The 27,429-nt window shown below is 39.8% G+C and overlaps 1 protein-coding gene across 1 annotated transcript in view; it reads right to left on the reverse strand.

The window, feature by feature from the left end:
* Positions 1–1,046: 1,046 nt before the first annotated feature.
* The window catches only part of xpr1a (xenotropic and polytropic retrovirus receptor 1a), a 69,392-nt gene continuing 43,009 nt past the window's right edge, over positions 1,047–27,429 (reverse strand). Inside the window, exons 4-16 of the mRNA XM_055050616.1 lie at positions 25,186–25,287; positions 18,936–19,156; positions 18,644–18,793; positions 18,485–18,568; positions 17,985–18,066; positions 17,265–17,452; positions 16,816–16,995; positions 13,571–13,733; positions 12,424–12,624; positions 7,020–7,186; positions 6,375–6,514; positions 6,063–6,284; positions 1,047–4,817 (exon numbers count right to left, since the gene is read on the reverse strand). Of these exons, the coding sequence (XP_054906591.1) occupies positions 4,760–4,817; positions 6,063–6,284; positions 6,375–6,514; positions 7,020–7,186; positions 12,424–12,624; positions 13,571–13,733; positions 16,816–16,995; positions 17,265–17,452; positions 17,985–18,066; positions 18,485–18,568; positions 18,644–18,793; positions 18,936–19,156; positions 25,186–25,287 (1,958 nt within the window). The 3' untranslated portion in view covers positions 1,047–4,759. The remainder of the gene's footprint in view (positions 4,818–6,062; positions 6,285–6,374; positions 6,515–7,019; positions 7,187–12,423; positions 12,625–13,570; positions 13,734–16,815; positions 16,996–17,264; positions 17,453–17,984; positions 18,067–18,484; positions 18,569–18,643; positions 18,794–18,935; positions 19,157–25,185; positions 25,288–27,429) is intronic.

Consider the following 27,429-nt stretch of genomic DNA (forward strand, 5'->3'; position numbering starts at 1 on the left):
TTAGACATTTATTATTGAGATATTGAATGGACATTTTTAGCAGGTTCAACGAAAAACAAAGTGGTGAGTGTGATGCAGAGCTATAGGACATGGGCTCTGGCTTTAAATAGAAACCGATCATGTCAGGTTTTGTCATGATCCTGAAGATTAATTATGAGGAGCTGATTAAAACCGGATAATCTTTAAAGTCTGCAGAACTTCTTTTGCCAGTCTGTGACGCGGCTGTCAAAAATAAATCGATTCTGAAGCAGGACAGACTGAACATGGGATCATTTCTCATGTCTGTTGCTTTTGCATTTATCTTCATTCTTTTTCCACTTGTTCAAAGCAGAATATTGCTGCGTCGGTGTTGAATAATGTCTGGGAGATATTCTGGAGCTGCTTTGCTTCTTCTGACACAAATGATGGAAAGCTGGTTTAAAAGAAGCACGAGGAAATCCTGGGAGAAATGTCCAGACGTCTGTGAGGGACCTGAAGCTCAGACCTTCAAACAGGAAAATGATCTAAACACCACCAAGGTTTCAGATTACATCTTAATTGCCTGGTTTTAATGTCATTAAAAAAAACATCAGTATTATTAATCGAAGGCAGGCAAATTGAACAAGTTTTTTTCACAAATTATTTAATTTGATTAAATCTACTGGAATATGAGAGGATATATTTAATATTGGGAACATCTCTAACATTAATTGAGCTTGGTCTTCTCCACCAAAAAGCTGTTTTCAGGCGATAAGGATTGAGCAACTTCTATAAACACAAGAAATGAAGGAAAAAAAAAACCTGTCACCAATCTGTAAATCCTGCCAACCAGTCAGCTTAAAGAAGAGGAATGCTGAAGAATCGGCTCTGAACTGGACCGAGACATACCACACAGACCTTAAAAACAAACGCAGGCGGTTACATCGAGTCTGAAATACCTGTGAATCAGGCAAAAGGTCAGTCAGAGCTGAAGCGACGCACCACTGAAGCTGAAAATGTCCCCAGGCAGCACTTCTCATCCGATGGAGACTAAAAACAGGAGGTGAAAGAAGGGTCAAGAGGCAGAGTGAGTTTTAAAAATAATCATGGTTTATAAAACCCAGATATGACAGGATCACCAAAGTGTTTACAGAAATACAAAGACCATGAGAAAAACCATCATAGAACATTGGTAAACACTCAACATGTACAAACTACACTGTAAAAGCGACTCGGGGAGAAATGTTCAGACATTTTCTCTTGAAATCACATTTAGTTTCTTGTTTTCTTAGTTATCAAAGCAGAACATCCATCTACCAAACTACGGGTACGAGCACGTTCAAATAGTTCAGAGACAGGGTACAAACGACATCAATCGGGGAGTGAGGGATGCACACATTTAAGCACTTTTACACCATGAAGGTTTCAGCAAGCGGTGGGTAAGAAAAAAAAACAAAACAACAAAATCAGAAAACAGGATGTCAGGGTTTTTCACCATCATCTCATCAAACACGAAACTGTACAAAAATAACCCTGTTTTCAGCTTCTATGAACAGACACAGGCCGTCTAAACTGATCTGGGATCAGTTTGCCGACTTCTGCTTGGACCACAATCTGTTCCTGAGCTGAGCTGAAATGTGTCAAAGTGCTTCTGTCTGCAGGACAGCCACCAACAACGGATGTCACAAATGTGCTCATGCACTTTCACAAATGTACAAACAGCATAACAGCCTCAGGAATTCGTCCCCCGCAACCCGGCCGTGAGGCTTTTAAATTGAAAGAAACCACCAACGAGATACAGCAAAACATCAGTTCTTCTTCTTCTTACAAACACGTTTCAACAGCTTTACACAGGCAGAGGAAAAAATCTAAATAAGAGTGCAGAATTGCATACGATCAACAAAAAGCTCCTCTTTGCCTAAAAAAAAAATACTGCTTGTCCAGGAGCACAAATGGCCACAAATAAAAATTCATCATTGTCGGTGTGTGCGAATATTACTAATATAAACACTATGTTGAATAAATTAAGAGCTCTGTACAAAGTAAAAACAAGAGCAGCATGCAGGCAAGACGACATAACCTTTGTACAAAACTGTCTGAGGAGAGACAATGTGAGCTGTCAGCGTGTGTGTGAATGTCTGTTGCAGTGTCTGTGCGGAGTATCAATGTGGACAGAGAGGTTTTCCATCCTTTAAACTTTCCAGTTCACATTAAGATCGGATGGGAGTGTAAGCGACGAGAAAACAAGATGCGTCATGTTTTCCAGGACAACCCAGGGCTTGTTACTAGAAGAAGGAACTCGCTTAAAGATTCTCATGACATATGTGGGCGAAGCCAGCAGAAAAATAAGAGCAGACATCAGCACATTTACCTGAAGAAACCACGACACCTGAAGTCAGACAGGCGAGGCCACACTGAAGACCAAAAACATACATGAAGCGCCGAATGATAGAAGTCTGGCAATCGGCAAATATTTCATTCACAGAAATAAAAAGAAAAGCCAGATTAGCGTCTGAATTCATTCAAAAGTCAACATAAGGAGTAATCTGGCAACAGAGAGAAATCCCAGTTTCCATCAGCACCCTGTGCTGTGATCACAGAAATCAAAGCACACATTTCTAGAAATGTTTCTGTTTGTAAGCAGAAACCAATTCAGCAAGAAGCTTTAACTTAAACCGTTACAAAGACTTCAGTCCTAAAACTATACAACGTATTCATCTCTGGACCGTAACCACAGCGCATGAAAATTATTTTGTTTCTGTTTTTAGCTGACTAGCGTCACCTTTAATTCCCATTTCTGTAAATTAGAGCATCAGTGAAGCTCATTTATTTATGACGCACTGAGAAACATTTCAAGCATTTCTGTCTGTTAACCGATGATTGTGGCTTGCAGCTGACCAACTGTTTCATGGCAGATGTAAAGTTAACAGTGTGGGGAAGGACAGCCATGCATAAGTACATTAATGGAAAGTAGAGTGGAAAGAAAAAGTATGACTGTGTAATTAACGCCACACATAGAAGGACACTGGCTAACTCTGAACACTCCTGAACAAAAGACATCAAAATCACCTCAACTTGAATAAAGAGAAAAATAAAGGCCTGTTCTTCAAAGTGGAGCCGCACAGAATTCACCAATTCACCAAAACATTTTAGATCAAATCATGTTTCGATCTTTCTCGAGATGCTGGTTTCATTTTCTGCAGTGCCAAAGGTATCTAAGGTATCAATACCTACATTAATGACCAAAATATCAATGACTAACAATGACTGGCCAGAAAAAAAACCTAATAGAGAAGCTATTTATTACCTAGAGGAAAACGAGACGCCAAAGACAATACAAACAAGCTGGAGGTGCTCGTACTTCGACTTCCTGAAGACCTCTGCAGAACCAATGGCTGATCTCCTCCGTGACACGCCGCACCGATGCAGCAACTCATGTAAAAAGAGACCCAGCTAAGTATTTGCAGTATTTGTCACGTGGAGATTAGCTGGTCAACTCCTCCGTTTGCTGTTTGAATCCACATCAGTTTCATTTTGTGAATTACTGATCAAAATGAACTTTCTTGTGAGTCTTTAATTTACTTAGATGAGCCAATATAAAGACCTTTTACAGGATTAGATGTCCGCTCATGTTTCCAACAAGCCGCAGGCTGACTACAAAGTGAAGCAGATTGCAGCAGATGAACAAAACTCCGGCTCTGGTGTCGTTTGACTCGATCAGGCAGACATGATGAACAGATTTATCCCCATTCGAATCACATTCATAAGGAGGAAAACTTTGGTAACCAGTGTTAATTGCAACGCATGCACCTTAGCTGAAGTCAGTGTAAAAGAGCACTTTAAGATAACATCAGAGATTTAAAGTCCTCCAATTAAGTCGGGGAGTACCTCAGGGCTTTGTGTTTCTAATAAAGACGTGGCACATTTAACGCTATAAAACACATCAACAGTATTAGTATAAACATCAATAGTAGTAATACACGTATATAACAAAGAAACGTCAAAGATAAGTGTTTGAATTGAAACATTTTTCGTATTTTTTAAGAAACCGTTTTTATGTTTTATGTTGTAAACGCACTTTTCCTGCAAGCGCTTCAAGGGTTGTGATCGTTCACTACAGCTAACGAAAAAAAAAAAAAGAAAACACGACGAAAGGAGTATAAAAGAAATCAACGAGTTGAAACCAGTTGATTTGTTAGATATGTGTTCAGTCCTTCCTCGGATTCCTGGTTTTAGTCTTTTATTGGCTTCGTCTTCTCCCTGTTGATCCTGGAGGTGTTAGAAAGGCGTGTGAACAGTCGTCTGCAGCGCGTCCTGAAGAGAAACTCAACAAAACCCAAACGCATCTCAATGTAAAAAAAACAAACAAAAAACAAACAGACAGTAAAGAAGTCGTTCTCCATAAAATCAGTGAGTCGTCCCAGGCAGTGCGGTCTGCTTCTGTAAGTTAAGTGAAGAAGGTTTCTTTGACATCAGTGTGAATGTAGCGTCGGCTCTCTCCTCAACAGCACCGAGATGACGTGTTGCTTGTGCTTCAGCGGGTTTCTCTTCGTGTTTGTGTGTCTCTGGATTGTACTTTTGTGTTTCCTATACTTTTAAGGACCAACTCTAGACACTGAGAGATTATGAAGATGACGTCATTTCTGTTAAAGCGAGGAGCTTTCTTATGCATTTCAGCGATTACACTGATGTTTAAACCAACATGTTACACTATGAAGGAGGAAAAGAAAGGCAGTCCTTATAAGTACAGCGTGGTGTGTGTGTGTGTGTGTGTGTGTGTGTTTCAGATGATGGAGCGGACTCAGCTGAAGGCCTCGTCATCCGTATCTTCAATCAGCACCTTTGTGTCCTTCTTTGAGCTGAAGAAAAACAGAGAATCGATACATTTATTTATTATTTACATCTTTTATGTTAATCTTTTAGCTTTTATTGAACTAATATTTACATAATGGTTTATTTCAGGTTACTTCAAATACATTATTTGTTCCTCAACACATATTAACCACTTAGGCTACATTAACACTGCAACCTCAAGAGACCCAATTCCAATTATTATTATTTTTTTTTTGTCAAATCTGATTTATTTTTGTTCACACTTCCAAATATATGCGACCAGTATACGGGACCTGAAAATGTCCCGCACGCTCGGTAATAACGCCACACATCGAGAGAGTGCTCAGTGTTTAGCCAGCCGCCATTCACGGAAGTAAACATGGGTGCTAACGGCGAAGCATATCTTACGGTTTTCAAGACATTGTCCGACCAAAGCCAGCATATTAACAACTTCATCCTCATTGTCCGCTATGGTTGTTGTTTTTCTTCCCGCCTGGGATTATCAGGGTGCAGAATAGTGACATTTGTCGAGTATCAGTGGCGTTCAGGTCGATTGGAAGCGACCTGAATGTTTGGTCACGTTTGAATCAGATACGTTTCGGATATCCAGGTGTCCTGGGTCGCATTTGAAAAAAAATCTGATGTGTGTTGTTCAGAGTGTTGTAAAAAGGTCAGATACAGATCGCATTACAGAAAAAAAAAAATCTGAATTGAGTCACTTCAGTCTTCAGTTAATTGTTAGTTCCTCACAGACAGCAGTGATTTTTTTCTGTGTTATTCCTCAGTGTTGCCTTCTTTCAGCTATATTTCTGACTGTGTTGTTATTGTTTAGGTCACGTCAGCATGTCATTGTCCTGCTTTGTTAACACTAAATATCATAATCAAAGAGACCACAATCTTTTATTGTCTGATTTCAAAATATGTCAAAAAGCTCAGTTTCTCAAAATATCTATTTTCTGTAAATGATTTTCAAACCATTAAGGATGGAGTTAAAGTAAAACAGCTGTGTTATGTTATGTCATTATGAACTCATTCTACTCTTTGAAAGATGGGTTACAAAACCAGTGATGCTTTTTACAAAATATAAAAAAAAAAAATACAATTTTTATCTCTTCTGTTCCTAATTAAAATGAAAACATTCACACTTTTAATCTGTCTTTTTAAGGCAGATTAAAAGTCCTAATTAATCTGTGTGATGGTATTGAAGCTACTGACATAAATGGACTTTTCAGTAATATCCTCATTTTTCGAATGGCTCAGTGTTTGCTTACTGTGAGGAGGACAGCTGGGGGCGTCGGAGAGACAAGCTGTGGTTCCTCTTCCAGGTCTTGCCTGAACGGTTCTTGACGCCGTCTTCCTGGTCCATCATCTGCTCCAGCACCGTCTGGTCATCGGCGTTGAGCGGCGCCACCGAGATGTCTCGCACCGCTCGAAACTCGCCGCAGTTATTCAGATGCTCGTTCTCAAGACGGAAGAAGTTCCACACGAAGCGCCTTTTAGGAAGTTAAGACGGGGAGGATGAGTCAGTCTGAGGGCCGTCTGTGTTCAGAGCGCAAGGAAAATTTAGCAACATTTAGACTCACCTGAAGACTTCCAGAGGCGCTAGGATGGTCGCCACGATGTTGCCCACAGAGTGAGGTTCGGTCATTGTAGAAAGAGAGATCTGGATGGTCCAGGCAAAACGCAGAAGCACGTCCTCCAAGATGGCAAAGTAGTAGTAGGCCTGGACAGACAGAGAGCAGGCTCAGTGGATTCTCCTTAGCGGCGAGGCAGTCAAATTAATCTCTGCTGCACATTTTGTGTACAAGACAATTGAAAGTGCTTCTCAGAAAAATCTAAATAGTAAGAGTTTAAAAACCGAGGTCATAAATACAGGGATAAATGAAACAATTAAGGTGTTGTCTTCATTCATCGTACTCAGTGAAGCTTTATGAATTAATAAATTAAAGCCACATCCTTTTCAGATCCCAATGAAGATATTTGACTCATTTTGTTTGGTTGAACGTCTCTTTTCTGTGACGTACTGTGTGGAAGTGTGGGGTAGTACTAAGAAAAAGATGTATAGGCTTGATTTTTCTTTTGCCGTCTCTTTTGTGATTTTTCTTTTGCCGTCTCTATTGGGTTTTCACACAAACCCAATATTTACACAGTAAACTTACTGATCGATAGGTTCAGAAGTTCTGGGTGTTTCTGCGTCTTACAAGGACTCCACGTCACTGTGACTTTACCTTGTGCGGGTAAACAATTTCTTCTCTCAAGAAAGTGTTTTCTCCAGCTCCACGATCAAACAGACCCCAGTCCATAATCAGATCCCAGGTCAGAGTGTAGATGGAGCTGATGGTGGAGAACACGATCAAAAGGTACAGAAACGTGTCTGCGTCCGTGTGTCCTTGTTCTGAAATAACCACACAAAAATGTCAAATGATTTAACTCGACATAGAAAAATGCTTCAACGTAATGTCCACAAGGGGGAGCTCTGCGGTTATGAGTTCAACAGCAGTGAAGCACATGCTCTTAACCCTTTCATGTTTTTCCAAGTCATTTTTATCATTTGCATTGATTTGTCTGCTCTCAATCACCAACAAATATCATCCTGAAATACAAAGGAATAAACATTTGAAAGTTTGTCTAATAAATATTTTTAAGAATAAATAATCAATCAGTATGTCACTTCAAAATACCACATCCTAAAACTTTCATACAAGAGTTTTATTTTTATTCATGTATTCATAAATTGACCTTAATTGGAATATCCAATTCTATTCTATTAGGATGGTTACGGTCATGTTGAGATAACGAATATTATTATGAGATCAAACTCAAAATAAGTAAATTATCAGAGATTTGACACTTTCTTATATATTTTTTTCATTCCCAGGTTCAATTTGCCTCTTATTCAGTTAGTTTTCTCAACAAGTGCTGATATAAACTAACCTGTGTAAAGATTTAAAGGATAAATACCATCCGTCTCCATCAGTGGGTGATTTTGTTATGTTATTCATCCTGTCACGGAGCTAACTCTGCTAAGCATCCTGAAATCAGTTGCTGAGATCACAGCTCCAGAGTGTTGTTGCCTGACACTATAACAAATGTTACTGTCCCAGAAATTATTGCAACAAACAGTAATAATGTTGTTTTGAGACCATCTTCAAGTAATATATTGATAATGGGATAATAAGTTTGTCCTCTCAAGGACTAATAAACATTAAATTTGCTCAGAGCAGTCGTCACTGGAACTGGAAGACATTTCAGACATCCACTAAAACACAACAACCAAAAACAATAAATAAAAAACACTCTCAACAGAAACAGTAAATAAAATTGATTATGAAGTCACTGCAAACAAAACTGCTCTTCAAAAAATATTAATCATCAGAATGGAAATAATTCGTCATGTGCAACATTTTCTTTTTGGGTTGTAATGGTAACTGTGGTGCCTTCAGTTTGCATAGAAATCGTTAAATCGGTTTACAGATGTCTGCTGCGTATAATGGGAGTGTTTGTAATTAGCCGTTCTCAGCAGCACCGCCGTGCTCGACACGGACGAACTGTGGATGTGATCTGCTTGTTGCTCAGCAGGTGCTGAAATATAAATCAGGGCCCTGTGGCCTTTCACTGTGACTCACACCAGCTTCCAGACGGAGACCAGGCTCCCTCCAATTTGTCATCGTCACCGTTTCTTCCTGCTACCAGCCAACAAGACGCCGGGGATTAGAGCGGCGGCGTTTCTAACGGAGAGTTACTGCAGCGCCGCTCCGTTAACTGCTGCCTCCATTGTGCTGTCTGCTGAGCAATGGGATGGAAGTAGTCCCCACGGCCACACACACGTCTCCCAGATGTAGATTAAACCTCGTCCTCCACAATAGACCCCTCAGCGGAGAACATCTACTGGTGATTTCCTCAGTGCATTGGAGGTATTTAACCCCACAGTGTTTGTGGAGGCTGATGCCGTTTTTCACCAGGCTCCTCGGCCATTAGGAGGTTAAAATGGGGAGATGGACATTGATTGGATGCTCAGTTAGGGCAAACGCTGGTCACTGGTTCCTGTCACGCACATTCAGTCCACACACACTCAAACACAGAGCAGAGATTGTTGCTCACGGGAGCCTGGGCCGTTACAGCGATTTAGCTGGAGCTCATTTTATCAAACATCCCACTGAAATGAATTCGAAACAAGAAGAGTCAGTCACTGCTGTTACAACGACGTCTCATCTGTTCCCATGGGAACACGGTTCTTCAAAAAGGTGTAACAGCTCGTTTTTAAAGCAGTTTGGGCTTAAAGCGGTCCGGTTAGAACAGCCGCACTGCAGCTTGAAGAGCTTCTTGTTTTGTAAATACTCTACTGAGAGTCGGCATGCAGACACTGATAATACACCTGTGCTAATCCTGTTATTTCGAGTCAAGCTTTCAGGAATGGAGGGCCGTCTTGGGAACTAATGGATAATGGAAATTTCAGCTCCTGGCTTAAAGACTTCAACTGCAAAGCCGCTTCAACCTTTTGTCTTTCTGAGCTGTCAGATGTGAAATTATGGCTAATAACACAGAACCGTGCTCCGGCAAAAAACATAAGGTAACCAAATTCATCTCTTTTTAATATGCTTATTGTGAGTAAATTTGGAGGCTGAGTGAGATTTTGCTGCAGAATAAGGCATTTAATTTTTCCTGAATTTGTCTTTCTGCCTCAGTTGATGTTCTTCAATCTGTTTCACCTGACCATGCACTTATTTCCACCTATCACAACATTTCTGATGCAGTCCGCCCACACAAAAGAGACACCTCCATCCGACCTTCAGCCTGAATCTGAACCCAGACATGCAGTGATTGCTTTTGGTGAATTGGAGTTCAGAGAGGCAGCCAGAGACTAAACTTTCATCTTTATCAGTAAAGGTGTGAGTGCAGCAATTCCCCCGGATAGTAAGCAAGGGATCAGCAGATGAAATTAAGTTACAAAAGCTGACAGTTCTGAGTTTTTTCTTCTCCACTAGAGCTAAGCTATACGCTTCACAGACAGTCTCTCACAGAGAGTAGCAGGCTTGGCATCATTCTTTGGAAATATGCTTAGATTTTCCAGACAGAGATATGTAGTCTATGATGCCCTCAATAATTCACTGGTGAATTATTGAGGGCCAGTGAAGAAGTAAACAAAAGCTTTTAAATAATGGATTTTTATCAAGACACAGAGAACCAAAGATGTTGGTCGATGCTACAGCGACCTTAGGAGTTTTTTTTGAGCAACTAAACCACAAAAAAATTCTCATCATACTGTTCCTAATAAGATGCAGAATAAAGTGTCCAATAAACTGCATGTCATACAGCTACAGCACTTCCCCTCCCCCACATGTTGTTTTGTATGTTCAGTGCAGCTGACTGTGAGAAGGCGAGAGCTTGTCTTAATTGCTAACAAGAAGTTTCAGTCTTCTTGTTAGAAGAAGACTTAAGGATTAGGATTCACCTTTAATCCTAAAAGTTGTCAGCATGATTTGGGATGCCAGCAAAAGCCAGAGAGTCCACAATCATCTTTAATGCAACATGGATCTGCTGAGATTACAGCTTCATGATGGAGTCCAATCAGTCATTCGTGGCAGTGAAGCGAGGGACTCTCTAAAGCAGGGGTGTCAACTCCAGTCCTCAAGGGCCGGTGTCCTGCAACTTTTAGATGTGCCTCTGCTGCACCACACATGAATAGAATAATTAAGTCATTAGCAAGGAAGAGGTAATTAAGCCATTTCATCCCAGTGTTTTGTACCTGTGGCACATCTGAAAACTGCAAGACAGCGGCCCTTGAGGAAAAGGAGTTTGACACCCCTGCTCTAAAGGAAATACCCTCAGGCTTCTGGACAACATGCAAATTGTTTCTGTTTCAGACCAACAATGCAGACAAAGCATCTTGAAGTGGTATATACAGAATTAACACACCTTTCTAATTCTGCAGCTTCAGATCCGTAAATGGCGTCGTTGGTCAATTAATTAAACTCAGCTCCGCAGCAGAGCGCTCCATGATTTATTGGCATCATGATGCATTTTTCCTCTTCCTGCTTTCCCAGATCTAAATGTGGGCTCTGACTCACACGAATCAGGGGGGCGGTCTGACAGCGAGGAAACACTTGAACCTGCCGGCTGTGATCAGGATAGCAGCGAAGGTGACACGAGACACTGGGACATCTGCCAGATAATGACTGGCATCTGAGGCACCTTTTACAGCTGGACCCGGCGGTGAGAACATGACACTGAGTGGCTGTCGGCTCCACCGGCGCTGCAGAGTAACTTGGCGCCAGTTTAGAGGAAGCGCTGGTGGAAGAGTTTTTAAATCAAATCTAAGTGTAGATGCAGAATATTTTGATACTGCTGCTTGAATTGATCCCTTAAACAAGCTTTAAAATCCAGAGGAGCTGCTGCAGCACATGACTCTTAAAATAGGCGATTTCCTTAACCATAATCATTCCAAACTCCTCCTCTACTTAACCAACGCTCGGCCTCAGTCTCCATTACACGCAGGATGAAAGACAGCTTCACAGAGAATAACACATGAAGAGAGGCCATTAATGGAAGAGCACACAGGCTTCAGACCGGAGGAGGAAGAAGGATATGGTTTAATGGACGTCTTTCCTACCGAGCAGTGAGTTTAAAAAGAAAAAAAAAAGAGGGATTTGTCTGCCTCAGTCTCTCAGCTTGGGTTCATTCAATACGACCGGCGGTCAGCATGAGAAGCAAATGTATTGATTCAAGTATTTACCGCAAAGGAATAAAGTCAGAGCGAGACATAACATTTAGCATTTTGAAAGGCTGCAGATTAGGTTTCACAGCTGGCATTTTGCAGAAAAATAAAACTGTTTGCAGGGAAAATGCCAGAGATTAAATACGTGTCGGGTGAAATGACTGCTTTGAATGTGGCAGAGGGGACGAATCTCCAAGTCTTTGATGGAGATTGACCTAATAATTGTGATTTATTTTTTCTCTTTTGAAAACAAGCTCCTCTGTGGCATGTCTTACCAATCAGAATAATGTCAGGCTAATTGTAAAGCTGTTAGCCAGACAGTGACCGGACTATTAATACAACTTTTTCTCCATGTTTTTTATGCTTCCGCCAGAAGATTTTGAAATCCAATGTTTCTCATTTCATCTTCTTCTCTGTATTTGTTGTCCAAAGTACATGTTTGGTCTCTCTAACCTCTTGGCCTGAGAGTGAAACCACATTGTGAGAGCAGAATCTTGTTTATCCACAGCTCGGCTTGACAAACCTCTCCTGTTGCATTATAAAGCTCTCGGCACAGAGTAGGAAACTGACGCCGGCTTCCAGCAATTGCACTCAAGGTCACCTCTGCTTCCCGAGCACGCACGCACACACACACACACACGCACACACACACACATAAAAGACTCAGAGACTTGTGTGTTGACATGCCCCTCTAACACAGCAACACATCAGCACTGCTGATTTAAAGCTTCAGAAAGTCTTACATCTCTCTGCAATGTGTCTGCAATGATTCAAAACAGGAATTTACAGCAAGCAGTGCGTTTGGGAACCGATGTGTTATCATCTTTGCTCAGCACAAATCAAATTGATTACGGGAAGAGATGAGTCATAAAACGGACATCTCCCTGCCTTAATGCGTCGTCTGTCCCGAGTCTTACCCTGGTGTGTGGCGTAGAGAGCTGCGAAGGTGACGACAAAGAAGGTGGTGGAGTATTTTCCGGCGTTGACCAGGTGTGGGAAGGCCCTCTTGGTGTCACGGTAACGCCTCAAGCATTGGATGAAACGAAGCCAGGCAGGCAGACACTGGATGATGGCGCGCAGGCCGTACCAGTAGCTGTGGCAGACGTGGTCACTGGAATCTAGAATACAATACAGCCGTGTTACAGTTTCCTCTGAGGACAGAAACGGTCTTCATTATGAGGGTCAGACATTGACCTCTGTGCTGCCAAACATTTACAAGCCATTAGCTCTGAGTTAACTAGCAGGATGGCAGCAGAGGGCACCAATTAGCATCATGTCTGTCATATTTTATGTCAAAAAGCCTGAACACTTTACACCCAGCTTATTCACACATTGTCTTGCAATAGTTAAAGCTGTGCAAATTCTTTTGCAAGGCACTGAAAACGCTCAATTATCACTTAGAAGGCTTCAAAATGAGGAGGAGCATCTCAGGATGAACAGTGGATTCCCATCAATGAACAGGATCACACAAAGTGACAGACAGCAATTCGCACTCACACCTACAGGCGTCACAGTGTTACGCATCATCTAGATAAAAAGATTTCTATTCTCTGTAGATCAATTCTCTCACCCACTAAACAAAAAGAAAAATGTTTTCCTTTTTTAAAACACGAATCCAGTTTTTTATGCAAGATCTTTTCCTCATTTGAAGCTCAGGTTGCTTAAATTTAGAGACCATATTTTATTTTAGAAATTATGTGAGCCCCTGATATATTAATTTACCCAAAGTATTTCTACAAGTATTTCTACAAGCATTTAAAACACAAAGTCCAACCATAACTAGTATTTATTTCCAAGAATGACAAAAATAAACCCTGTACATCCAAAGTTTAAACTGCAGGTCTTATGAGAAAAGTACATAAAAATTAGAGACCTGAACAAATTCAAGGTGAAGGACAAAAAATATACATATCTAAAAACAAATGTTGAGAGAAATATACCAGTCAGTCTGCAGGTTGCTAGTGAATCACAGGCTAACACAGCTTTGGGAGTCACTGAAAGGTTCGAGCCAAAATTCGACGCAGCGACCTTTTAGCTGTGGGCCAATCTGAATCAACACCTCACCTGGGGGAAGCAGCCCCTTGCTGTCGCTCCACTGCAACTCAAAGATGTAGAAGCAGAGGAGATACTCGAAGTCCAGGAGTACGATCACCAGAGAGTTGAGCTGATCTGCCAGCCAGAAGTCTGCAAATTCCACTCGATGGAACGGTGCAGTGAAAACACGAAACTGGAGACAAACCAGAGAGGAAAGACAGCAGGTGAGGAGAGGACATGCACAGAACTCCTGAAATGGAGAATGCTGGGTGCGTTTCAGAAAAACGACTTGGATGACCTTACTAAAGCGAGTTTTAGTTCGGATGTCACACTCAATCGAAGCTGCTCTAACAGGAGGACAAAATAATTCAATAATTAGTGAGAAGTATTTCTGGAGAAACCTTAAGATGGAGAAAAAGCTCTGAATAATTGGAGACACAAAAGAATAAATCCTCCAGACTGCCTTATCGGCCCTGCACAGGATGCTGTGGTTTGCACGGTTTGCGTTGGTGTTCATGTTTTATTTGTGTTGCTAATCAGTGGAGTAATGCACGGGCAGCCGGGAACTGCTATGTCTATGGGAATGTTATTTGGGATACGGCTTTGGCAAGAGCTGCAGCTATTGACCACGTTTGTAAAATGATATAACCCTGCTCGACTTTTTCCATTAACCCCGCAGGCCTCCTCTGACATTCAGCCAGTGACTGCATGCTGCTCCCTGTTTACAGTCTCAGAGACAAAAAAACACACACATACCCTCAGAAAAAAATGTACCGTGCCAATCAAAGTATGTATTGATCAGGAGGATTTTGAACTTATTTCCACTCTGCGTTGATGTCTTAAGGCTAATCCTGCTGTGCTTGTATGGTCAGGTTTTCATTTGCTAGATAAACACGACTGCATGTTACAACTGCAGCAGTTTGTTCTACTAATACATTTTATGAGTGGTTTCTATTAAAGAATATAGGAGCTCTTATGGCAACATACAGTCCAGTGAACTGCGGCCTGAAATGTCTAATAAATCTTCCATTTCCTAAGATATATCCTGCATTAAAATAATAAAAAATTGTAATTTTTGTTTTAAAAACCCCTCTTGCGGTTGTAATGATGCCAAATTAATCAAGATTGGTTACAGCCTCATCAGTGGGGAGGGCCGAGTGAGAGTAGTGGGAACTGTGGGGCGCTGCGAAGCAAAGACAATATATGAGGAGGGGGGCGTGTGTAGGCGAGAAGGAGGACGAGGGACAGAGGAGCTCAGGGCATCAGCATGATGATAGATCTATGCCTGTAATGATTGCACAGTCACAACCTCCATCTCCCCTGAGACGAAGCCCGTTCTATTATTCCTCAACCCTTTGGCCCCGTCCTCACTCCAGTCACCCCAAAACACACACACACCCACACACACACACACACACGCGCTTCTACACACACCCCATCCTGTTCTGCAGCGATGCAGCACAGCTCAGACAAAGAAAGCACTTTAATAAACATGCAGCTGGAGACAGATATCTGGATTGTACCTTCATTCATTGAGAAGATAAAATAAAGACACACACCCTTTCAGTACATGCTTCAGTTTCAGAACATAACAGGAGGAAAATACACAGCTCTATGAAACACAGGCAAGGCTCAAACAAATCTGATTTTTTCATTATGAAAAATAAAAAAAAACTGAAATCAGTCAAGATATCAAGACAAGAATTCTGCACTTCCACAAGTTTGGTTTGTCCTTTACGACAACTACCAGGTGCCTAGAGGTCTAAAAAATACATAGCAACATAAAATACTGTAAGACATTACAGTTTGCCAATGAAATCAGGGACAAGGACCTTTGCCAAAACATCAACGTGTCCCAAAATTCAACCGAAGGTTTCACCGTCTTCCTGTCTATATAAAGGCCCGCCTTGACTAAACGTCCAGGAATATTTTCCATGTCAACATCGACCTCTCTGGGGTTCAAAACAACATCATTTAGGTAAATTAAAAAATCTTCTCCAACCATAAACTGCTGACCGATGTCTTGTTCAGTCAATGAGTGTGAAAGAGAGGCTCTGATTATTAATATCAAAACCTCTGATTTTCAACGATTCAACCATAACATATGATTTTGTTTATTTTAGCAATAAAACCTCAGAAAATATGAAAATTTGCATAAGCTATTGCCGAAGAGTGTAACTGTAATCATTTTTAAAGGATTTTATGTGGTGACGTATGTTATTATAAAAACTCAAACTGTGATAGTAAACAACCTGCTGCTTGAAAAAATGTTCCTCTAGTTGGAAATCCCCTAAAGGTGACGTGCCAAGTGAAGTCATGTGTGTTTCTGTACAAGGATGATGAACTGCTTCCATGTTACATAATAGAGTTTCAGATTACTGTTCTGGATGCCGTGGTTCTGCTCCGGAGCCCATGTGGCTATATTGATCCCAGTGGCACGGCGGTTTCTTTTCAAGCACAGCTTAGACTTTGCTGACCTTGGGCTTTATGGACTGAGATTTATTCAGACATCTTCAATCTTATTTCAGAGCATCAGATGCATTGCACAGGCTGGAATGGGGTTAGGAGTGAGACTTACATGACACTCACAGAGTGTCAAGTAAAACAATACAATAGACCAGTTTTATTCTTTTTATTAACTCATGTATAGGCCTGTCATAACAATCAACAAATCGCATGATAAATTAAAACAAACTCAATAATTTCCATCATTGGCATGATTCATTGTGTTTTTTCTCTCCCTCTGTTTTTTTTAACCAAAAACTGGATGATAACAGGAAGACACAGAAAGATGCAATTTTATATTTTTGTAGATTTGTTCTAAAGAAGAATGTTATTCTTTTCCCTTTTTTTTTTTTTTTTTCCAAAAACTGGATGATAAAAGTTTTCAGTTTGGTGCTTTAGTCTCAACTAGCCCTTTTTTTGAAGGATAATTTTGTTTACCAAGTCTTCAAAATTAATTTTGTTTGTTGTTTTATTTCTTTATTTTGGATATTTAAAATGTCTTCCAGTTCCAATGTTGATTGTTCATTAAAATGTAAAATTTACTGATCTTTTGAGAATGTGTTGTTGCATTATTATTACACCATTACCATTAAAATTCTTAAAAATGGTCACAAAACAACAATATTACAATTTATCGCAATGACTTCTGGAACAATTTATCATCCAGCAAAATTTGTTATCATGATTGGCCTACACTATATAAAACACTATAAAAAGATCTTCAAAAAAAGAAAATTGAAAAAGGACTCTAGTTTAAGAAGGTGACCAACCAGCAGTTTGATGAGCCAGAAGCGGGATTTGTAGTAGCAGGTTTTAAACGGGTTGATGAGGAAGAGCACCATAAAGCCGTAAAGAATGAGAGGGTTGATCTGCATGGGGAGGTAGGTGTACTCTGAGTATAGACACGAGAGGATGCTGAGACACCATAACACACCCAGGAAACCAGCAATCTGCAGCAGAAACATAAACAGACATAAGCATTAAAGGAAAGAAGCAATAACGTTTCAATACAATCAATAGAGTGACCTAAGTAATGAAACACAAACTGATGTTATATTTCTGCAGCGTTAACTTATTTTAAAACATTTATGCAGGTCTACCCAACATCAATAAATCCAGGAGAATATTAAAAATATCACTTTTTCTAATATGAAAGTAAATTTAATTTTGAAGAGACCCCTGGCTGTGTTCAGTGGTTTGTGCTTCTGCCTGGGCTAACCTCAAACAGGTGCTGGTGCGACAAGTTTTCTCGAGGGTCAATCTCAAAAATAAGGACATGGTTGACTCCATTCTGTCTCCAGCCGTAGGTGTTAATCCCCAGCAGGAAGAGGAACTGGATCAACAGGAAGCCGCCGCGATAGATCCGCACCAGAGGCCAAATGTTCTCATAGCGAATGAAAACAGCACCTAAAAGAAACCAGAGCGGAGATGAAAACTTAAACAGTATGCTTGAAAATAATCTCTCAAACCAGTTTCTGTGGGAAAGATATGTAACAAGCTTTAAAATAAATGTACGTTTTGGGCTTTTCACAGAAAAACCCCCAACAACTTTTAATTTAACTAAACACTTTTTAATACATCATTTATTTTCACAAAATCACAGGTACCACAAATATTTGTACCTCTTCTGAATCCCATAAAGTAAATCTATAATGGTCCTTTAAAAGAACACCCTACTAATAAAGATCTTTGTGTAGATAAACTTTTAAATAGTTATTCATGACTCAATGTTTTATAACTGTAATGTGACACATTTTCTCTTAGGATGTGTCCTGGCCAACCCGGTTGATGTAGGCCGGTTCAGTCGTGAATACTAGAGGTGAGCAGTTGTAAAATAGGATGGTCTAGCCTTCAGATTAATTACAAATATCAAACATATAACACTGAAATTTAAGAGGATGGTATAATGTGTGTATATGTATATTTAAATATGACTCACCAGTGAGAACAAAGGCGACAACCAGAATGATGAAGAAACCACAGAAGAGACCCACTCTGAAGGTCGTCCAGGCCAAAGCAGGCTGAGCCGGGCAGAGAAAACACAGAACTACTGTATTTAATACAGACAGCTTTAAATGCACTTAGCTTAAAAATCTAACTCACAGGTGCTACTGAGCCATATTCCATGTTTTAAAGGGAAAAAAACAAACAATTTTGTTGATTTTATTCATTTAATAGAAATCAATGACTAAAACAATGGGCTTAAAAAGTCCATAGACATGTAATATCCAAACAATTATCTTGTCTGATGAATAGCATGAAGTGCATATAACAGACTAGGAGGGATGGCTTTCTCTCTTACTCTTTCGCTTTAGCTCATAAAAACCTTTTTACATTGTGTTGGCTTGTAAGGGTTACATTGACATATGTGTACCTTAAAATACAGCAGAAATTTCAGAATCAAAGGTGCGATAAAGATAATAATCAGTTGTTACTGACCTGAGCTGCCCCCAGAGGAGGTACTCTCAACCTCTTCATGGCCCTCTGACGATCTCCTTCCTCCAGCTCTGTGGTGACCAGAGTCTAGCCACAGAAGAGTATCATCAGCGTCTAATCTTCATTTTGTATTTGTGTGTTTGTGGAGATGTGAGCAGTCACCTCTGTCTCAGTGATGAGCTGAGTAATCTTCTTGCAGGTGTAAAAAGGAGCCACATCCACATGAGCCAGACGCCATTCGACTCCACGAGTCGTGTCCAGGATCTTGTCATGTTTTTTCAGGATTTTACGGAAACCAGTGAAGTTCAGGTTCTGAGGACAGCATAAGTACAAAACGTTATTTAAGATAGTGGTCAGACACGCTGCTGCAGGACAAAAACGGTGAAACGAGGCTGGGAAAATCTGTTCATATAAAATCAGAGCAGCGATATTTCTCAGTGTGTGTGAAGGGAACCTGGTAGTTCTGGAGCAGGATGAGGCTGAGGTAGAACTCGCTGAAGGCTAGCTTCAGGTCCATGATGTTGTGGTGCTTGGAGCGTTCCTCCTGTGTCAGGTGGAACAACGTTTTGCGTTTGCGGAGGCCGTACGGAATGTTGTGCTCTCGCTGGGCATCCATTGATGACTGCAGCTCATTTTGCAGCGTTGCAAACCGTCTCTGAGCTTCAGCGAGCTTTTCTGCAGACAGAATGATGAGAATGTGCTGAAAACTCTAAAGCTAGTTTGCATTTCACACAGCACAGACCAATCTTCAGAAGAAAGCCTACAGAGAGAAACAGATTCAGTTAGGGCCAGAAATATTTGGACAGTAACACAATTTTCGTGAGTTGGGCTCTGCATGCCACCGCATTGGATTTGAAATGAAACCTCTACAACAGAATTCAAGTGCAGATTGTAACGTTTAATTTAAAGGGTTGAACAAAAATATCTGATAGAAAATGTAGGAATTGTACACATTTGTTTACAAACACTCCACATTTTAGGAGCTCAAAAGTAATTGGACATATAAACATAACCCAAACAAAAAAGTTTTTTCTCAATATTTTGTTGCGAATCCTTTGGAGGCAATCACTGCCTTAAGTCTGGAACCCATGGACATCACCAAACGCTGGGTTTCCTCCTTCTTAATGCTTTGCCAGGCCTTTACAGCCGCAGCCTTCAGGTCTTGCTTGTTAGTGGGTCTTTCCGTCTGAAGTCTGGATTTGAGCAAGTGAAATGCATGCTCAATTGGGTTAAGATCTGGTGATTGACTTGGCCATTGCAGAATATTCCACCTTTTTGCTCTCATGAACTCCTGGGTAGCTTTGGCTGTATGCTTGGGGTCATTATCCATCTGTACTGTGAAGCGCCGTCCGATCAACTTTGCAGCATTTGGCTGAATCTGGGCTGACAGTATATCCCGGTACACTTCAGAATTCATCCGGCTACTCTTGTCTGCTGTTATGTCATCAATAAACACAAGTGACCCAGTGCCATTGAAAGCCATGCATGCCCATGCCATCACGTTGCCTCCACCATGTTTTACAGAGGATGTGGTGTGCCTTGGATCATGTGCCGTTCCGTTCTTCTTCTCAAACTTTTTTCTTCCCATCATTCTGGTACAGGTTGATCTTTGTCTCATCTGTCCATAGAATACTTTTCCAGAACTGGGCTGGCTTCTTGAGGTGTTTTTGGGCAAATTTAACTCTGGCCTGTCTATTTTTGGAATTGATGAATGGTTTGCATCTACATGTGAACCCTTTGTATTGCTTTCATGGAGTCTTCTCTTTACTGTTGACTTAGAGACAGATACACCTACTTCTCTGAGAGTGTTCTGGACCTCAGTTGATGTTGTGAACGGGTTCTTCTTCACCAAAGAAAGTATGCGGTGATAATCCACCACCGTTGTCTTCCGTGGACGCCCAGGCCTTTTTGAGTTCCCAAGCTCACCAGTCAATTCCTTTTTCCTCAGAATGTACCCGACTGTTGATTTTGCTACTCCAAGCATGTCTGCTATCTCTCTGATGGATTTTTTCTTTTTTTTCAGTCTCAGGATGTTCTGCTTCACGTCAATTGAGAGCTCCTTTGACCGCATGTTGTCTGGTCACAGCAACAGCTTCCAAATGCAAAACCACACACCTGGAAACAACCCCAGACCTTTTAACTACTTACTTGATTACAGGTTAACGAGGGAAAGGCCTTTTGAGTTAATTGCAGCCTTTAGAGTCCATTGTCCAATTACTTTTGGTCCCTTGAAAAAGAGGAGGCTCTGCATTACAGAGCTATGATTCCTAAACCCTTTCTCCGATTTGGATGTGGAAACTCTCATATTGCAGCTGGGAGTGTGCACTTTCAGCCCATATTATATATAAATTGTATTTCTGAACATATTTTTGTCAACAGCTAAAATAACAAAACCTGTGTCACTGTCCAAACATTTCCGGCCCTAACTGTATGTTCCATTCTGTATTACTGAGAAATTACAGCAAGCATAAATTAGTTCATTGAGTGATCCATTTTTCTTATCAGGAAGATAAAGTAATAAACGAAAACCAACAATATAGAAATATTGAGAAATGTTTTACTTATTAAAAAGGAGACTTATCAGCTGTTCCAAATGCTGAGGAAAGGTTTCTTCAAGAGCATCAAGAAGCTCCAAGAATTTGCAGAGTCATCGGGAACATGCTAATCTTAAAATCCTCTTCTCTCCTGTTACTTCCAGGAAACAAAAGCACATGGGCTGAGATGGCATGTGAAAGATGCATAGAGAGTGAGGAACTACTATCTGGGTCAAAGATAGGTTAACACTTCATCAAAGGAGTAACATAGTTCCTTGTAACCTGTGTAACTGGAGTCAAATGCTTTGGGTATCCTTCTCCAACCTTCTCACAGTGGTTTGATTGAATTTTGGTCCAGTCCTCCAGACAAAAACGATGTAACTGAGACATTTTCTGCTTGAAGTCATTGTTTCTTTGCACCCGTGTGTGCCCAAGTTATAACATCCTGTCTAACGCCTTGATATGTTACTTCACTATTTCCAGTATATTTTTTGTCCTCAAAACACGCTTCTAAACTTGTCTGTTTCCTGAAGATGGCTGGAGATTCTCCTGGTGTTCATACTTGCATTTCAGGGGTTGAAAAGATTAACCCGATACCTTCAGGGGCCTCAAAATTAAACCAGACTTCTCTTCCTGTATTTTTCCACATCAGTTAAGGTTTGACAATCCACAGGTTTGCCTCCAATTAACTAAAATGTTACTTAACCTCTCATTATGAGGGGTTTCTCTTTATTTGAAGGGGCTGAAATCTTAATGTATGTAATCTTTTGGACTGAAAAAAATCTCTGCCAATAAACAAGTTTACATTACAAAACAAAAACATTTTGAAATTAATGGTAATTCTAACTTACCTCGGACTGGAAGTCAGATTTAACATCAAACAGTGGTGAAAATAGGTTATGTATGCAACAGCAGACAAGTAAACGACACATATATTATGTTATGATTCGTGCAGTCAGCCTAACAGTCTGGGAAATCAAGGCTACAGCGGCTTCCTATCCGTCCTCAAATTAATAAAGTCACACTGCTGATGCTGAAGGCTCAGTGGTGACTTTCACGCTTTGTTGCTTGAACTCACCCTGACACACAATCACGCTACCTCCCTCTCAGGAATGCCACGGCTCTTTATTGACAACTATATTCTTGGTAATCCTCTTGCCTGAACTGTGCAGTCCGTAATAACAATTCATGACAACAAAAGGAGGCTTTGAGAAGCCAGTACACCCAGTGCCCTCTGAAAGCAGATTTAGAGTAAACCTGGAGTCAGGATTGAAGGAGAAAAACAGAGGACATTTATCTATGTGGCTAATGAACCTTGGACAGCAGCTGGTGGTTTAAATTTCAACTAAAGTGGGTTGAGTGAACCATTTTATTAGACCTCAGTTTGGAGACACACACAAGGTAAATATTTGTAATAACAAAACACTTGCAAATTTTGACAAAACCTCGTCCTCTTCCTGGACTGTGAAACATATAATTTTGAACCTGCAGTCCAATAGTCAGGATTTTAGCGCAATGCAGTAGAATGGCTTTAAGAGGTCAAGGACCCCTTTCAGAGGGAGATAAGGACACACAGAGTGATGTGGAGGCAGGTTGTTCATGTAAAGTCAGCACACATTTATCTCCATCTCTCCACGGTTCAATCAACCCTGAAATCCTTTTTAAATAGCTACACACACACACAAGCACACACACGCACAGTAACAGACATGAGATAAACGCACTTGCTAGGCAAAACTGTGGCCTTTCCTCTTTCCTCCTTCTGTGTTGATAGTAAACAAACTGGCTGAAATAATGTTTTCATGCTAAACATTTACCCTCGTCAGACAAACTGCCTGCTGAAGACACAGCGAATAACTAATACTGATATAGCATGACCCCCCCCTGCTGTTGCACTAAAATGAAGAGGATGTATTCTTTACTGCTTTTTCTTTTTAAAATCTCTAAGATATTCAACATTGCTCTGTTCCTATGAAGGTTTAACCAGCATATTACTTATAAAAAGCACCAAACTTTTGCCGTAATCATCCATAGAAGATAATGGACCTAAATAGTAAAATGTACTTTAATGCAGGTCCTCTTAATACACATAAGTTTCTAAGTTATTATATTGGTAAATGGGTTACTGCACTCTGCTGGGAAAGAAAGACTTCCATTACTTCAGTAACAAAGCGACTTTCTGACTATGAATTGAGTGACTTATACTCATTTTACTGCTTTTGGCATCAATCAGCCTGTAATGTCCCATCGTTATGAGCTGGAACAATCTTCCCAGTTGACCTTGTCCCTGCGCTGACCCACCTCAGGACGCAGTTTCACAGTTGGCCTCAGGAGGAGGCAGCGTCTGCCTTTACTGCAGACACATTTTCATGAACTCAAGTTCAAGAAATACCCGTCTGGTACCAGAATATATTATGGAGAACATCTCAGGTTACACAGCACACACGCAGTCTCACTGGCTTCTTGAAATACATGCATGCTTTCCCCCGTAAGCATGACTACTACTGACCCGTTCTGTCTAATGACTAAGATTAAACCCAGAGTTGTCCACCAATTCCTTTCATATTTTTTCATTGCATCCCAAGTAATGAAACTGGTTACAAAGAAGAAGGGTTTCCACTAAATCAAATACAACAGTTCTTAAATAAATAATATTTTATTCCTGATTTATAATGTTTTCTTTTTCTGAACATCACAACTTAGTTTTAGAGTGAGGAAGCACCAAGTTAAGAAAATAGAATAGAAAAAAAAAGGTGATTCACAACTTCTCGGGCTCTCTCTAGCGCCCCCATCAGGGGACCAGCACTTAAGGTTTGAAATACCATTCCGATGATTTGGTGACTTTGTGCTTATTGCCATTTGATCCAAATGTGACGTTCCACAAATTTGACCAGAAAACTTTAAAAGGATGTGCATGTAGGTTTTCAATCATGCATACAGATATATTTTCAGCTTTTTAAATAGCAAAATCCTCAAAATAAATTTTTCAGATTGACTTCTGAATAATGAGAAAGTAGCCTTTGAGTACTATTTACAACACCAATGTTTATAGTTAAAGTCACAGTAAAATGGGACAGTTTTTGGTTCAAATGAAATAAGCAGAAGGTAAAATGAATAAAACAAAATACCCTGAAATTTTGGAGGACAATTTTTTTTTTCATCTGCAAGAGAAATACAGCTTCGGTGAACATTTAGTTTTAGCTGACAGATCCAGCTAAAGCTACACAGAAATGGTTTGAAGACAATAAGGTGGAGGTTTTGGAGTGGCCCATTCAAAGCCTGGATCACAATCTGACAGCAAAACTTTATAAGGGCTATTCACAGCTGATCCCCACACAACCTGGCAGAGTTTGAACAGTTTTTAAATAAACAAAAAATGGAGTAAAATGGCAGCACCCAGATGTGCAGCCTGATTGAGACCTATAAACACTGTGCAGTGATTCATCTACTAAATGAATGTGGTGAATGCTAATGGAATCACCTGTGTTACACAGCTACAGGTGATTATGTTACATATTTTTATTTAATCAATTTTCATTTTCACATTAAATGATTTTCTTAGTAATTATTATTATTATTTTTTTGTATAACAACAACACATTTTGTTGATCATGATTGATATGTCAAAGAAAAAAGGGTGAAACATCCAAGCGAGTAAAAACTTCTTATAGGCATTGTAATTGATCAAGTTGATTGGATTCATTCTGATTTGCAGTATGTTTATTTAAAACTGGATCAATAAGAAGGTATGGATACAGTGGCAATTTATTTTACAGTGACAAATCTGATGTCAATATCAATCAAAAGTACTTTTATTTTTGCTCCAAAGTTAAACATAAACTTTGATGTTAAAGCCATAATAAAAATAAAAAAGAATTTACCAGAGCCTGTATCAGATCTAAAGTTGCTTGTCTCAGCAGCTCATAAAATTACACTTTATTAGCTGATTATAAGCAAACCCCTTTATGAAAGCAGAAGCTTTGAAAGTTGTCCAATGTTGAGCAGCCAGGAGCTTGATTTTCTATTTGTAGAAAAAAAAAACTATTTACGTTTATAACACGTAACCTGTTGCAAACCAAAATGAGACTTGATCAAATTCACATTCCAAAGAAATACTCAACTGATTTGTTTATCTTCATGACCCAGAGGATCTGTGGAGTAAAGTAGTACCTGAATAGAACGTGTTGATTTTCAGAAGCTCCTTCTCACAGTTCTGGAAAAACCTCTCCTCAAACTTAGCGTAGTATCGCTTCACTGTGTCTTCATCTGTGACTGGAACAAAAAGCAAAAAAAGAAGCAGACAGAAGATTATTGACTTTTTTCCCCCAAGGAAACAAGTATGTGTGAGAGACTATAACATTTCATAGTCCATCTATAGCTTTCACACAACACAGAACCCACAAACACTGGGGACGTGGGAAAGCTTAGTTTATATTAAGCTAAGAGATGCTGAAGGACGAAACCATATTAAGACCTCTTAGAAAGAATGAGATGAGATGTGATGAGAAGTACAAATATAATGAAATGGCATTTTACCCTTTATCTATGTACAAGAACCATTGAAGCCTTACATTACCAATTGCATACCAAAATGTCAGATGGAATAGTGGAAAGCATCTTGCCAATGAACTCTACAGTAGTGGAGACATTCAGGTCAATACAAATTTACCAGAAATTTTGTAGTATTTTCTGAAGTCTGTGGGGACAGTGTACTTATGGCCCCTTCCTTTTCCAAGACATTTGTGCATAAAAAAAGGTCCATAAACTTGTGGATGAGTGACTTTGGGGTAAAAAGGTCTCCACTGTCCAAACAAAACACTTTTTGAATGAATAAGAGGTGAAACTGAGAGCCACATATTCTCATCCAACATCAGTGTCTGACCTCACAAATGCACTTTTAGAATGATTGACAGAAATAAACAGACTTATAAACATGTCATCTCTACCACTATATTAATAGGACATTAAATATCCAAAATGGGACAGTGTTGAGCTAGTAACTTGTTTTGCTTTCGAGGCATTCATTAATGATTAGGTGACCTCAATAGCTAATCCTTCTGCAACTCTCCGTATTCCTTTAAGAGTTCAGGAAACCTCAGGCAAGCAGACTTTCATTCAAGTCTGAATTAGATCAACAGCTTCTTCCTGCCTCTCCATGTCTGAATAAACCCTCCTTGTCTTTTTCAGGACATGCCAATTCAATCAGTATTGATGCGCTGTCTCAAACAATTCTCTGCCTCATTCACAACAGGCTACCCAACACCTGACAGAGCTGAACATGCAGCCACTGTAAAATAGCAGATTCACACATATAATGTACAAATAAGTACCTACAATTGTCTTTTAAGCAACCTTTGAATCAGAAAATGTTTCATCAGAAATGCAGCAAAATAACATAATGAGTAACAATTAGAAGCCAACTCAGTTTTTGATACCAAATCATAATCAATAAAATTTATTCAAAATAATTTTTTTTACTGAAAACACAAAAAGAAACCAGTCAATTTTAAGTGATCAAATAGTAAAATATTTATTAAAACATATCACACAAAGTAATCCTAAACTACACAAAGATATTGAGATTAGTTTTATAAATGTTAACATCTCAATTATCCAAAGTCTACAGGGAAGATTTAAATGCAATAACGACTGTGGTTAAACACACAGGTGCTAATTAGAAAGGAATTCTGTATTTTATTGATTTAAGTAGTCAAATAATTATTCTAAAGGTCAATCCAGTATGCAGTTTGAAACTACTCTCTGACTCAGGACTACAAACCTGTAAGAGGCTCATAAATGTTCTTGCAACAAAGACAAAAGTCTATAAAAAGCTGAGATAAATGTTAATACTGACTGAAATATGGAGGACTTATGGGAGAAATCCAAAGAAACAAAAAGAAATTGCTTCACTTATATCAAAATCAGTCATTTGAAGCACAAAATAAGACTTTTTGATCTAAAGAAACAAACTAAAAACAAAACAAGGGTATAAAGTAAAAAGAACAGGCGAGTGATTTGCAAAAACAATAGTAAAACGAATTAAAGGACAAATAGAAAGTATGAAATTATAGAAATCTTAATGCTCATTTTAACAATTTGTTTTTCTAACTCTAAATATCAGTTTACAGATGTATTCTTCATGACACAACTACACAGGTGCATGGTTCTCTACGGCCCCTAAGGATCTGCTCTCTGCCACGCTGAATGTCAGGCTGTTTCAGGTGGTTGGATGGATGATGGCACGGAGGGAACCGCATTTAGACTTCTAAACGATTGGCCAGCAAACATTAGCTGTTTAGGCAAAGTGATCGAGCACCTGGCTGGCCAGCGCAGGCTGACACAATGACTGATGGGCTAATACACCACTTTGGTCAAACCTGCAGGCAACAAGCATACGGTGGGGTAATTCAAAGT

The sequence above is a fragment of the Poeciliopsis prolifica genome, unplaced genomic scaffold (assembly GCF_027474105.1).
Source record: "Poeciliopsis prolifica strain line A6 unplaced genomic scaffold, Auburn_PproV2 SCAFFOLD002, whole genome shotgun sequence".
Taxonomy (NCBI): Eukaryota; Metazoa; Chordata; class Actinopteri; order Cyprinodontiformes; family Poeciliidae; genus Poeciliopsis; species Poeciliopsis prolifica.